The 15,492-nt window shown below is 40.1% G+C and overlaps 1 protein-coding gene across 1 annotated transcript in view; it reads right to left on the reverse strand.

Moving 5' to 3' along the window:
• Nucleotides 1–15,492, reverse strand: part of LOC126092703 (dynein beta chain, ciliary-like) — an 863,310-nt gene that overhangs the window by 125,275 nt on the left and 722,543 nt on the right. The window contains 1 exon segment of the mRNA XM_049908426.1: nt 7,001–7,236. Coding sequence (XP_049764383.1) covers nt 7,001–7,236 — 236 coding nt within the window.

Here is a 15,492-nt window from a genome sequence, read left to right on the forward strand (position 1 = left end):
GTAAGATGGGGTTGTACGTTTTAGCTGTTAGTGACATTCGGGTAAGGGGTGAGAGAGAAGAGGAAGTGGGAGAATACAAGGTTTACCTGTCAGGAGTCAAAGCAGGAATAGCACAATGGGGTGTAGGGCTTTACATCAGGAAAGAAATGGAATCCAGCGTAGTTGCAATAAGGTACGTAAACGAACGACTGATGTGGATAGATTTGACAGTGTCTAAAAAGAAAATTAGGATTGTGTCAGTATATTCGCATTGTGAAGGGACAGATCAAGATAAGATGGATAGTTTTTATGACACACTCAGTGACGCAGTTGTTGGAGTAAAGGACAAGGACAGTGTAGTGCTCATGGGTGATTTTAATGCCAGGATTGGAAATCGAACAGAAGGGTATGGAAAGGTTATGGGTAAATTTGGAGAGGATATGGAGGCCAAAAGGAATGGGAAACAACTCTTGGATTTCTGTGCCAGTATGGGCTTAGTAATCACAAACTTCTTTTCTAAACATAAGAACATTCACCGGTATATTTGGGAAGGCAGGGGAACCAGATCTGTCATTGACTATATAATAACAGATCAGGAATTCAGGAAGTCTGTGAGGGATACACGCGTATTCAGGGGATTCTTTGATGACACTGATCACTATTATCTGCAGTGAAATCGGTATTGTGAGGCCGAAAGTGCAGCAGGTCAGGACCATATGTAGGAGGATAAGAGGGGAGAAACTTCAGGATAAGGAAATCAGGCACAAGTACATAACAGTGATCTTAGAAAGGTACCAGTTAGTTGAATGTAGTCAATTACAGTCATTGGAAAAGGAATGGACAAGGTACAAGGACACAGTACTAGAAGTGGCTAAAGAATGTCTTGGAACAGTAGTGTGTAAAGGTAGAATGAAGCAAACAGCTTGGTAGAATGACACAGTCAAGGCAGCCTGTAAAAGGAAAAAGATGGCGTATCAAAAATGGCTACATACTAGAACTCAGGTAGACAGAGAAAGTTATGTTGAAGAAAGAAACAAAGCCAAACAGATAATTGCAGCATCCAAGAAGAAATCTTGGGAAGACTTTGGAAACAGGTTGGAGACTTTGTGTCAAGCTGCTGTAAAACCATTCTGGACTGTAATTAGCAGTCTTCGAAAGGGAGGTAAGAAGGAAATGGCAAGTATTATGGACAGGTCAGGAAAACTGCTGGTGAATCCTGTTGATGCCTGGGGCAGATGGAGGGAATATTTTGAAGAGTTGCTCAATGTAGGTGAAAATACGATCAGTAATGTTTCAGATTTCGATGAACAATGGGATGGGAATGATGATGGAAATAGGATCACATTTGAGGAAATGGAGAAAATGGTTAATATGTTGCAGTGCGATAAAGCAGCTGGGGTGGATGAAATTAAGTCAGAACTCATCAAATACAGTGGAATGTCAGGTCTCAAATGGATACACAGGATAATTGAAATGGCGTGGGAGTTGGGACAGGTTCCATCAGACTGGACGAAAGCAGTAATCACACCAATCTTTAAACATGGAAACAGAAAAGATTGTAACAACTACAGAGGTATCTCTTTAATCAACGTTATGGGTAAAATCTTCTCAGGTATTGTTGAAAGGAAAGTTCGAGTATTAGTTGAGGACAAATTGGATGAAAATCAGTGTGGGTTTAGGCCTCTTAGAGGTTGTCAGGACCAGATCTTTAGCTTACGGCAAATAATGGAGAAGTGTTACGAGTGGAACAGGGAATTGTATCTATGCTTTATAGATCTAGAAAAGGCATGGGTTCCTAGAAGGAAGTTATTGTCTGTTCTACGAGATTATGGAAAAGGAGGCAAACTTTTGCAAGCAATTAAAGGTCTTTACATAGATAGTCAGACAGCAGTTAGAGTTGACAGTAAATTGAGTTCATGGTTCAGAGTAGTTTCAGGGGTAAGACGAGGCTGCAACCTGTCTCCACTGTTGTTCATACCATTTATGGATCATATGTTGAAAACAATAAACTGGCTGGGTGAGATTAAGATATGTGAACACAAAATAAGCAGTCTCACATATCCAGATGACTTAGTTGTGATGGCAGATTCGATTGAAAGTTTGCAAAGTAATATTTCAGAGCTAGATCAGAAATGTAAGGACGATGGTATGAAGATTAACATCTCCAAAACGAAAGTAATGGCAGTGGGAAAGAGATATAAACGGATTGAATGCCAAATAGGAGGAACAAAGTTAGAAGAGGTGGACAGTTTCAAGTACTTAGGATGCATATTCTCACAGGATGACAACATAGTGAAAGAACTGGAAGCGGGGTGTAGCAAAGCTAATGCAGTGAGCGCTCAGCTACGATCTACTCTCTTCTGCAAGAAGGGAGTCAGTACCAAGACTAAGTTATCTGTGCACCATTCAATCTTTTTTTTTCCGACCAACTTTGTTGCATGGGAGCGAAAGCTGGGTGGATTCAGGTTACCTTATCAATAAGGTTGAGGTTATGGATATGAAAGTAGCTAGGATGATTGCAGGTACTAGTAGATGGGAACAATGGCAGGAGGGTGTCCACAATGAGTAACTCAAAGAAAAACTGGGAATGAACTCTATAGATGTAGCAGTCAGGGCGAACAGGCTTAGATGGTGGGGGCATGTTACACGCATGGGAGGAGCAAGGTTACCCAGGAGACTCATGGGTTCAGCAGTAGAGGGTAGGAGGAGTCGGGGCAGACCAAGGAGAAGGTACCTGGATTCGGTTAAGAATGATTTTGAAGTAATAGGCTTAACATCAGAAGAGGCATCAATGTTAGCACAGAATAGGGGATCATGGAGGAATTTTATAAGGGGGACTATGCTCCAGACTGAACGCTGAAAGGCATAATCAGTCTTAAATGATGATGATGATGATGATTACAAACTCATATAATGTAACATGACAACTCCTATATCATTGTATATGATAAAATGGATGCTCAATAAATGAATGAATGAATGAATCAATGTCACTTTGAAAAACACGAATAATTTCGTCTTTCGTCTTTAGTGCGGATGTTAATCACGCATTTTCGTCACTCATATAGTCGAAGCACGTCCACTGAATATCATCATTTATTAATTTCAGACACACATTTGCATACTTCTTGTGTAACCAAAAGTTGCAGTTAATGCACCGAATTCCTTTGACTACACGTTTTTTACACTTTCTGCATGAAGAACCATTTAAGTTCAACTGATTTTGGAGCATCCTATCACCACACAATCCTACCGGCGCCATCTTGTCCTTTTTCTATTAGTGCTCATAGCTCTTAAGATGCACTTCTTAGGGCCCATATTTACTTGACACTTTTGTTGTTTTGGTCTGTAATTCCTCCTCCAAAAATATGGAAAGCAAGTGATTTGTTTTGTAGTAATGAAGATGAGGACATGCCCGTAGCTCTTAATGTATGCATTTTAGAGCCTAAGTTTACTTGGCTTCTTTTTTGCCAAATGATCACTCCTGTCATATCTCAGAATATTGATCATTCCTCCTGGGACTCATTCTATATCCATCACATCCATGTATGTGTAATATAAGCTGACACGAATTTAGTGTGAGACTGTTTGTTGATGAGTGTAGCTTACTGATTTGGTTTAAAAATTGAGACGCATACTGATCATCAGAACACAAAAATTGTTTTTTAATAAATATGAAGGAATTGAAAATTATGTGTTGCAGTGTAGTATATGTTCTTTAATGAATGTCATTCCAACCCATTAATAGCAGGAGAGTGAGCCAAGACTACAGATTATGAGACAAGCAAAGGCAAATCACCAGATCAGGTAAGTTACAAGCTCCACAGCAAATACCACTAGATCTCTTTTATCATGTACCCAGAGGATATGTTGCTTATGGCTTATTACAGAGAATGCCATTCCATGAGTGGGCACTCAACAACATGGAATACCAGTGACTGCAAATCAGACAAGAGTATATATGGCTGTAACACTATTAGAAGCTGTCAGATTGAGTGTGGTAGCTCAGAGGCTAAGCACAGAAGCTTCTTACGGGATCCATCTCATAAGCACCTGCAGTTATCATTAACCATTCATGGTGGGTTGTGCTTATTACCCTTAGTTGTTATTAATATTTTTGTTGCTACTAGGGGAAGAGTTAGTAGTACACATTGTTTGCAATTTCAGCTACTGGTACTCAAAATTCAAACTTTAATTATAAGACAATATAGCATCGAGGTTACTAAGGCACTGGGCTTGCTTGCTGGCCTTTTTTTGCGGGTGGTGGTGTAGGAGAAGAGTTCACATCTGCATATGGCCATGCAGATTTAGGTTTTCTATGGTTTTCCCATATTGATGAATATGAATGTCAGGATGGTTCCCCTGAAAAGGACATAGCCCATTGCTTTCCTCATCCTAGCCCTATTCACATATATGGTCCGTCCCTAGTGATCCCATCAACAATGCAATGTTAATTCTGGTCCCATTTTGGCCCTCTTCTTAGTGAGATTCCCCTTTTTTTGAAGACTGGTACATTCATTGCATTGTACACTCTGATGTCAAGTGAAAGATTCCTTGTGGAGAAAACTCACAAGCTGTGGTTGCCTTATTATCTGTCATTTCCCTACATTGTCCTTTGTTACATTTGGAAAGCTGGAAAGCCACATTGGCTCCTCAGAAAGTTCAATTGTTAAGGGAATGGTCTGCAAAAGTCAAGGTTCAGTACAGTGTATGGAAGACTGATTCTGAAAATTTTTTTATATCGGTACTTTGGAGATTTTATGACAGTTCAGTAGTATAGGTGTCTAAACCATTTGATAACTTTAAACTGAATAACTTACTTATGAAAACTGATTTTCATCTTAAAAAAGACAGTGCGGCAAAGTGTCTCCCTAACCATTTTTAAGCAGCTGCACGTATGTTGCTGATTATAGTGGGCACAATGACTGATGTAGAAATTGGCTTACTTTAGATTTTAGACATTTGCAAAAATTCCAGTCACTATCCCAAGCAGAAAAGAGGAATGATCAAAGCACTGGTGGACTGGGCTAAAATAACCTTGAATCATGGTAATTGGAGGACAAGTTCAATCATTTAAGAACTGCTTTCAGAAGAAACGGCGGGTCTGACAAAAAGATAAATTAGGCTCTACACCCTGAAAGATCTGGAGTTTTTATGAAAAAGACCCACCTAATGAGAAAGTCTTCCTCCTATTCTTAAAAACACTCACAGACTGCATCAGCAGAGTACTAAGAAGAGACAGTACTGATGCAGTGTTTAAACCACCAACAAAGTTGCATATATATTTGAAAAATGCAAAGAACCAATGCCTGCTGCTTGGCATGGCAAGAGTAAATGAAAGTCTTTGCACATATTGTCATGTGTGCACAGGAACTACCAAAAGATGCATGAAGAACCAACTTCATAAACCCAAGAGCAACTGTTATCTGAGAAATGCTGATTAATCAGTGGTATCAGAACATGCACAGGAGCCAGGGAACCACTAAATTCATTTCTCCAATAATGTGGGTTTATAAAGATTGAATCATTACTATGTTAGGATGTACACAGGCACCACAAAAATCCATAAGCACAAAACAACTTCAACAGAAAAGATAAGGACTGAAGTTAGACAAGATGTGAAACTTAGCGTTAAAGCAAATAGTGGCATCTTATCCTCACTACAAGCTTCACAGCACACACCAGCATGTCACCATAGTCTTAGGCAGCGGTCTGATGAGGTCACAACCAAGTCATTGTGTGGATATGTAAAAACAATATCACTTTCTGAGCTGTTTTAAGTTTGAAACTGCTATTGGAACCTATATTGTCTCTGATGATGCCTTCAGCAATGGAAAATGAAACACTGGGCAGAGAAATATGCTTTGGATCACATCCTAATGTTCATAAAACAAAACACTTTGTATGATGATATAAGAACTTGTAACGACCATCTGCATACGGATGACAGGTACATCTCACAATATTTCCTTTTAGTGTTTCCTGGTAATTCCTCTGAATTGAATTGAATTTTTGAATATTATGTTTATTACCTTACCACAACTTTCTGAAAAAAAAGAAAAAAAAACCTATATTAACATTTACCTTGGTAGCAGCAGTGAAGCAGTGATATTATATATCTTACAAGTTTTAGAGTTTTCAAACAAAGAATGGGAGGAAAAATTTTCAAACTTACTCCACACATATTGAAGTTTCTAAATCACACCCTCCAAGAAACATTAGAGAGAAGTGTGTACCACCACACTGATATTTCTATCAAATGCCTGAGGGCATACAAAAATCTCTAGTATTATATTAACAGAATCTTCCGTCGGTTCTTGGTAGAACAACATTATAATAATAAATGAAAAGCACCAGTTTGCTTTTGTTCTACAATATTGTAGAACAAAAGCAAACTGGTGCTTTTAATTTATTATTATAATGTTGTTCTACCAAGTAAAATGCCAGGGTTACTCTGAGTTACATTTTCTGGGCATTTATGCAAGTGTGTTTAAACTGAAGCTTTTAAATAACACCACTGGATGTGCTGCATAAAAAGAACACATCTGTTAAACTCAAAAACTCCCACCAAAATTTTAACTGATTATTAAGAATACCTCAATATTTATATTAAACTTGGATATTATGAATTATTGTGTGTGAAAGCAAGACTGTATACACAAGTCTTAAGTGAATAATTATGAAATTCTAGAGGTTAATTCAACCCCCAAAAATGTTGACTCCAAATCTGAAGTGGAACTCTATAACTAGGATGTGATTTAGTACTATACTGTCACGTTACAAAACCAATATAAAAAATATTAAATGCTACCAATGATTAAGAAAACTGAACAATAAATAATATTAAAAATGTAACATGGTACACTTGTGAGAGTTGTGAAACTGAAGTTAAATAGCTGAAGAAAAAAAAAATTATTTTATATATGCTGCATTGTTGTTCAGCTCTACTCAGCTTAAAAAGATTTAATTTTTAATTTATTACAATTAAAAGTCATTGCCAATATAATTCATGTACTTGTACCTGATAGTCAAGATTTGGTGGTGCTTTGAATCCCGGTGCAAGAAACAAGTCTCCATCCAGCAGTTCAGGCTTCATATATTCATTGAGATATGTTCGACACAAATGGCGGTCCCAGTCATCTGTGATGTGTCCTCCATACATAATTTCACCAAACAGATAGCGCAAGTCTTCCCATGGGACCTTTGTACTATTTTCTAAGTAGTTGTATAGTACATTCACACTTATTGTTAAGTCACCTGGAATAGTATGAAGCAAAAAATACTGCCACACTCAGGTAACCCAACAACTGAAAATTATGGTCTCGAGCACATATACAAAATTAAAAAAAAAAAAAATCATATTCCAATTGGCAGGTGTAAAATCATATTCCAATTGGCGGGTGTATCAATTCCCTCTAACTTATTTATCGTCACTTTAATGTATCAGTGCTTTTCTCTACTTTAAATGTTATGCTATACTTTTTATGTCTTTTAATCAGAGGTAGCCAGTTAGAATTAGCCCTGGAAGGGGAAAATAAATGGTGGTGTCAAACTCATAGTGCCAGACTGTGTCTACAGTGTGTTTCAAAGTGGGGGTGAAATGACTCTGTTGACTGTAATACTGCAATCAGTTGGCGTATTAAACTCAACAGCCCTTGTGGTGCTTTTCAAGAAAGGCAGGCTGTGTGCTAGTGCCATGTTTCACTCTCTTCCTTGTCACTGTCATACAACACAAGCATGACACTACAATGTTCACACATTCATTACAGTCAGCTACATTCCACAGATGCACTTAATACACAAGTTTCACATGCCGCAAGGAAAGGAGCCATTGTGTGGAAAGGAAGAAAAGCCTCAAGGTCTCACAGTCAACTGTAATATACTTATCCACTGGTCTTTTCTTAATTATTCTTTCCGTTCAGGAACAGTTGCTCAGAAATTTGGACAGTGGTGATGTTTCAGATGTTCTAATTATAATGGGTTGTTGTTTACACTCTTATGCAGGTGCCAAGCATTATGATGTTCTTTGAAAAATCATACTTTCAACACATGTGTTCCATTTTTCTATTTACTCTTTCTTACTACTTCCATTATCACTTTTCCTAGATCAACAGTTGTTTCATTAAGAAATTGAAATGTGCTGTAACAACTTCAATGTGGTGTAGTAACACACATGTACAAACTGTTGATAAACAAACCATCTCTAGTTACAAAACCTTCGTACCCCTTCCAGTCTTGTTTTTGAGAAAGTGGTTCATGACAGAAAATACTCATTTTTCTGCATGGACATTGTTTGCTATCTTTCTGACTGGCTTTCATACAGGATTCAGCTTATAGAAAGTCAAACAAAACCTCACAATTGAAGTCCTAGTGGAGCTAACAAGCCAGACACTAGTCACTCATGTGGATGACTGTTCAGTGATCTGCCTACAGAAAATACTGTGCAGGAATTACAACATATGATACGACTGCTTTCTCAGGTGATCTTGCCTTTGATAGGTTTGGATAAGGTCTGGTTAGACTCGAGTACGATGTGCATGGTGGGTGTATGAGTTAGGTATTACACATGGGTCATCCACAGCCATGTGACAAGTGGTTCAGAGTAGGTGTAGTGTAAGACTGGACTAGGACATTGTGTTGATTGGGTGGGGAGGGAAGGATTGCGAGTGCACATTCCTCATTTCTAGGCACAATGACAAATAATTGTTAAAAATGTTTAGAAGATATTTTTGTTATTATTATTGTTATTTATGGCCACATTGATCCACTTGAGTCACCCAATGTCCAAGTTTTTTTAGAAGGTTGTACTTTTCTCTGGCAATCTGTGCAACACCGTTTCATTCTTTTGTATCATAATTCTCTCAATTTGTCTGGAATCTCTATGGCCCTTCTATGTGTCATTTCTGGTGAAAATGTGTGGTTCTTAAGAAGAGTACCAATTTTATTATTGTTCGCTGCATCTGTTATCTGGGGTCCAGCTGCATTAAAGTCTTTCTGGATTTCTCAGATACATTGTCTTCTTCCAAAGATTTATCATCACAATTTGTTGTATAATGCTGTTTCCTAGCATTCTCTTTTTCATTATCTTGGTCGTTGGTTCAATCTCTCAATATAGAGTTTCTGTGGGGAAGATTCTCCAGACTCCTCTGGATTGACATTTTTTATTTATGAAAGTTCTCTTGATTCTTCTTTCAGTTTTGAGGAGCTGATCAGTTCTTTCATTTTTAATCTGAAAAAGAGTTTTGCAAGTACAAGTGGCTTCTGGGTGGGTTATTGTTTTATAGTGTTGGATCTTAATGTTTGTGATTTTTGTTCTGTTCTTCTTGTAAAGAAACTTTGCTGCGTGCATTTTCTTTGCATCTCTGCACTTTGTATATTCTGGTTACATCTTTTGACTTCTGAGCATTTTGTGTGTGTGTGTGTGTGTGTGTGTGTGTGTGTGTGTGTGTGTGTGTGTGTGTCAAATAAAATCTGAGTCCACTGTGTTTGATGTATTAATTGTGAACCCAGAACTGTCAGATGTAACAGGTTATGGGCACAGAAATAAAAAAAAACATATAATGTTTTGTGGAAAGTTAATATCAGATGGGTAACAATAATTCACATATCAGAGAAGGAAAGTTCCCACTCACCATACAGCGGAGATGCTGAGTCATGATAGGCACAACAAAAAGATTCACTCAATTATAGCTTTCAGCCAGTAAGGCCTTTGTCAGCAGTAGACACACATACATACACGCACTCACGTGAACACAACTTGCACACACGTCTGCAGTCTCAGAGAACTGAAATTACATTGTGTCCCATCCTTGGACAGAAACAAATCTCCCATGCCTTATCTTTCCAGTCTCCCACCGCCTCCCAAAGTCCCACAGTCTGGCCACAGACTAGCATTCCCATCATAACTCAGTACCATCTGGGACTGGAGCAACTGAATTACATTCTCCGCCAGGGTTTCAATTACCTCTTGTCATGCCCTGAAATGAGAAATGTCCTACCCACTATCCTTCCCACCCCTCCTACTGTGGTATTCCACCGTCCACCAAACCTACACAATATACTCATCCATCCTCACACAACCCCTGCTCCCAATCCCTTACCTCATGGCTCATACCCCTGTAATAGACCTAGATGAACAACCTGTCCCATACATCCTCCTACCACCACCTACTCCAGTCCGGTTACTAACATTATGTATCACATCAAAGGCAGGGCTACCTGTGAAACCAGTCATGTGATCTACAAGCTAAGCTGCAACCACTGTGCTGCATTCTATGTAGGCATGATAACCAACAAGCTGTCTGTCCGCATGAACAGCCACCGACAAACTGTGGCCAAAAAACAAGTGAACCACCCTGTAGCTGAACACACTGCCAAACATGATATCCCTCATCTCAATGACTGCTTCACAGCCTGTGCCATATGGATCCTTCCCACCAACACCAACTTTTCTGAATTGCGCAGGTGGGAACTTTCCCTGCAATACGTCCTACGTTCCCATAACCCTCCTGGCCTCAGCCTTCGTTAGTCACTGTGCTCACCCATCCAGCCTCCTCCCTGTTCCCATTCCAGCACTACACAGCCGTCATTTCACCACTACACCCAGTCTTTTAATTTATTTTATTTTTATTTCTCTCCTTTCCGCTACTTATCCCCTCCCCCCTCTGCACCTTCTCTCCTACCCACTGTCTAAACTGCAACACTCCACTGTTCGCCACTCCCACCATACTATCCCTCCCATACTATCCCTCCCCCTCCCCGCCCCTGCCTCCTCCTTAGCACCACCCAGTTGCCACTCCCATCATGCACTGGTGTTGCTGCTTGCAGTGTAGTTTTAGCTCTCTGAGACTGCAGACATGTGCGCATGTTGCATTTGCAAGGGTGTGTGTGTGTGTGTGTGTGTGTGTGTGTGTGTGTATACTGCTGACAAAGTACTGCTGACAAAGGCCTTAATGGCTGAAAGCTATGATTGTGTGAATCTGTTTATTGTGCCTATCGCAGCTCAGTTCTCCGCTAGCAACTTTCCTTCTCTTGTATTGTAACTTTTCTTCTTATTTCTTCTTGAGGTTTGAGGAAACTGAATGCAAACGGAAACACACTGGAACTTCATTAGGTTTGGTAAGTATCATTCCTGAATTATGTCAGTGGGTATGCGGAAAAAGGAGGCAGAGGGCAGGAGGAAGGGGGGGAGGGAAGAGTGGCTGACGGTTTTGAGGGCGATGTAGCAAGCACACGGGATAGGAATGTGGCATTGTTGGGAATACACTGGCACAGCCAGGATGAATTGCATGTTCTCCATGATGATATAGAGGTCAGGAATGAGACTGAATTGAGAAGGGGGCATGGACAACAAAGTCCCAAATCCTCTGGAACTAAAGAGTTTCACAAAAATTGTCTTTTTCCTAAGGATTTCCATTTAAGTTCATTGAGCATTTCTGTTACACATTTGTATGGGATGTGTCAACCTGATATGATCCTAGAAGTACATCTTTGATGAATTCATCAATGACTGTTCTCATGTCCAATTGATAAGGACTTCAAACACTGCAACAATTACTGTTGTTCTTTTATTAGGATAACGGAATTCGGCATCACTTTTTCAAAAGTAATTACTCAGCAACAACACTGATATTTTGAAGTTGATGCAGAACATAATTATAATGCACAATACAGTAGAGTGTCGATTATCCGAATGTCGGTCAACTGAACGACCGCTTGACTGAACTGTGTACTCGCTCGCACCTGTTACTCTTCCACCCTACCGTCCATCATCCCCCTCACTCCCAAACCAAGTTTCCCACAGTAGTCGCCGCACTGGGCAACCACTGGTGGAACATTGCTTCTAATGGGGCCTTCACAAGGCACTGCTGATCGGCCAAGCTGCCAGTCCCTGGGTTTCAACAATCAGCACACTTCTGTCAGCTTGGCACTGGCAGTAGAAGTAGCGACAGTATCAAAGCTGTTCGCAGCAACAGCTGCGCCAGCTTAGAGTTGAGGCGAGCCGCTCCGCGCAGTTTGAAGGATTGCGCGCCCCAAGAGGAGCTTCTCAACGTGCAAACAGTCACCTTCTGTTCTCTGTTACGACCACTTGTGTGCTGCTGCGTGAAGAAGTGAACTTGACGATACAAAATGCTTAAACGTAAACATGTTGTCCTTTCTATGAGGGACAAGTACGAGATTATTAAAAGGTTAGAAGAAGGTGAATCTGCGACCACTTTATCCAATGAGTACAAGGTGGGGAAGTTGACAATTACGGATATAAAAAAACAAAAGACGAGCATAGCAAATTTTATGCTATGCTTGATTCCAGTGATGGATCAACAAGCCGTAAAACTATGAAGCTCGCCACTAACACAGATCTAGATGATGCTGTTTACAAGTGGTTTACACAAAAGAGATCGGAAGGAGAACCTATCTCAGGCCCCATTCTGTGTGAGAAGGCAATGCAGTTCAACGAAAAACTTGGAGGGCCTTCGAACTTTAAAGTGAGCACGGGCTAGTTAAAACGCTTCAAGTCAAGACATGGCATTCGTGAGCTTACAATACAGGGAGAAAAACTGTCGACTGATTCTTCAGCAGCTGATTCTTTCAAAGTCAAACTAAGGGACGTATTAAGGGAAGAAGACTATGCTCTCGAAAATGTTTACAATGCTGACGAAACTGGACTTAACTGGAAAGCTTTACCGAAAAAAAACTCTTGTTTCACGCCATGAATTAGCAGCACCTGGTCCTAAAACAAGCAAGGACTGTATTACAGCTTTGGCTTGTGCTAATGCTACTGGAAGTCACCGACTGCCTATGTTCATCATTGGTAAAAGTAAAAAACCGCGTTGTTTCAAGCACGTTAATATGTCAGCCTTGCCTGTTGTGTACACCTCACAAAAGAGTGTCTGGATGGATAGTATGATTTTTATGAAGTGGTTTCTGGACGTTTTCGTACTCTCTGTAAAAGCTCATCAGCTAAAGAATGGGAGGACAGAGAAAACACTACTTCTCCTTGACAACGCACCAACTCATCCGTCATGTGATATTTTAAACGAAAAAGACGAGTACATAAAGGTAATATTTCTTCCACCTAACTTAACCTCCTTATTACAGCCCATGGATCAAGGCATTATTGAGACTTTCAAATGATATTACAGGAAATAATTGTTGCGTAAGTTATTGTTAGAAAGAGAAGAGGATGGAGAAGAAAGTCTCTTAAGAAAGCATAAGAATATTTACTTGAAAGACACGTCCTACATGATCAGAGCAGCTGGAATAGTGTAAAGGAAGAGAATTTGAAGAGAAACTGGAATAAAATTTTGGACACAGAAGAAAATTCACAAGGTATGATTGAAAATGATAAACAGAATGATATGTCCAAAATTCTCGGTATGCTAAAAGAAATAGATTGCCACAAACGCGATGAAGAAGACGTTCATGAATGGATGAATATTGATGATGCTGATCCAGGACACCAAATCATGCAGGACAGCAAGATTGTAAACGTCGTCACTGATAAAGATGACGCTGCCAGCATCTCATCAATCAGTGCTCCAGAAAGTGAAGATGAAAGTATACCAACAGTTTCTGAGGCGTTCATTTGTTTAGATACTGCCTTGCGATGGTTTGAAACCCAAGATGAAAGTGACCAGATTCAATTATCTGTAATGAAAAAAGTACGTGACTTAGCTGCTCGTAAGCGTATAGGCTTGCTTAGACAGACCAAAATAAAAGATTTTTTTAAACGTTACTTTTGTATACTGTGTGTATTGTTCATGCAAAATGCGTATGTAATATGTATATATTTTTCTTTAATAAACTGTGCCACATACTATACAGGGTGTTACAAAAAGGTACGGCCAAACTTTCAGGAAACATTCCTCACACACAAATAAAGAAAAGATGTTATGTGGACATGTGTCCGGAAATGCTTAATTTCCATGTTAGAGCTCATTTAAATTTCGTCAGTATGTACTGCACTTCCTCGATTCACCGCCAGTTGGCCCAATTGAAGGTAGGTAATGTTGACTTTGGTGCTTGTGTTGACATGCGACTCATTGCTCTACAGTACTAGCATCAAGCACATCAGTATGTAGCATCAACAGGTCAGTGTTCATCACGAACGTGGTTTTGCAGTCAGTGCAATGTTTACAAATGTGGAGTTGGCAGATGCCCATTTGATGTATGGATTAGCACGGGGCAATAGCCATGGCGCGGTACGTTTGTATCGAGACAGATTTCCAGAACGAAGGTGTCCTGACAGGAAGATGTTCGAAGCAATTGATCGGTGTCTTAAGGAGCACGGAACATTCCAGCCTATGACTCGCGACTGGGGAAGACCTAGAATGACAAGGACACCTGCCATGGACGAGACAATTCTTCGTGCAGTTGATGATAACCCTAATGTCAGCATCACAGAAGTTGCTGCTGTACAAGGTAACGCTGACCACGTCACTGTATGGAGAGTGCTACAGGAGAACCAGTTGTTTCCGTACCATGTACAGCGTGTGCAGGCACTATCAGCAGCTGATTGGCCTCCATGGATACACTTCTGCGAATGGTTCATCCAACAATGTGTCAATCCTCATTTCAGTGCAAATGTTCTCTTTACGGATGAGGCTTCATTCCAACATGATCAAATTGTAAATTTTCACAATCAACATGTGTGGGCTGACGAGAATCCGCACGCAATTGTGCAATCATGTCATCAACACAGATTTTCTGTGAATGTTTGGGCAGGCATTGTTGGTGATGTCTTGATTGGGCCCCATGTTCTTCCACATATGCTCAATGGAGCATGTTATCATGATTTCATATGGGATACTCTACCTTTGCTGCTAGAACATGTGCCTTTACAAGTACGACACAAATTGTGGTTCATGCACGATGGAGCTCCTGCACATTTCAGTCGAAGTGTTCGTACGCTTCTCAACAACAGATTCGGTGACCGATGGATTGGTAGAGGCGGACCAATTCCATGGCCTCCACGCTCTCCTGACCTCGACCCTCTTGACTTTCATTTATGGGGGCATTTGAAAGCTCTTGTTTATGCAACCCCGGTACCAAATGAAGAGACTCTTCATGCTCGTATTGTGGACGGCTGTGATACAATACGCCATTCTCCAGGGCTGCATCAGCACATCAGGGATTCCATGCGATGGAGGGTGGATGCATGTATCCTCACTAACAGAGGATATTTTGAACATTTCTTGAAACAAAGTGTTTGAGGTCACCCTGGTACGTTCTGTTGCTGTGTGTTTCCATTCCATGATTAATGTGATTTGAAGAGAAGTAATAAAATGAGCTCTAACTTGGAAAGTAAGTGTTCCCGGACACATTTCCTCATAACGTATTTTCTTTCTTTGTGTGTGAGGAATGTTTCCTGAAAGTCTGGGGGTACCTTTTTTCTGGGGGTACCTTTTTGTAACACCCTGTGTATTCCTACTGAAGTTGCCTTTGTATGTTACTTTGTAATACTAAAAGAGATGCCTGTTTTTATGAATAAATTTACTGTACAGAACTTCTTTT

Source organism: Schistocerca cancellata, chromosome 7, assembly GCF_023864275.1.
Source record: "Schistocerca cancellata isolate TAMUIC-IGC-003103 chromosome 7, iqSchCanc2.1, whole genome shotgun sequence".
NCBI lineage: Eukaryota > Metazoa > Arthropoda > Insecta > Orthoptera > Acrididae > Schistocerca > Schistocerca cancellata.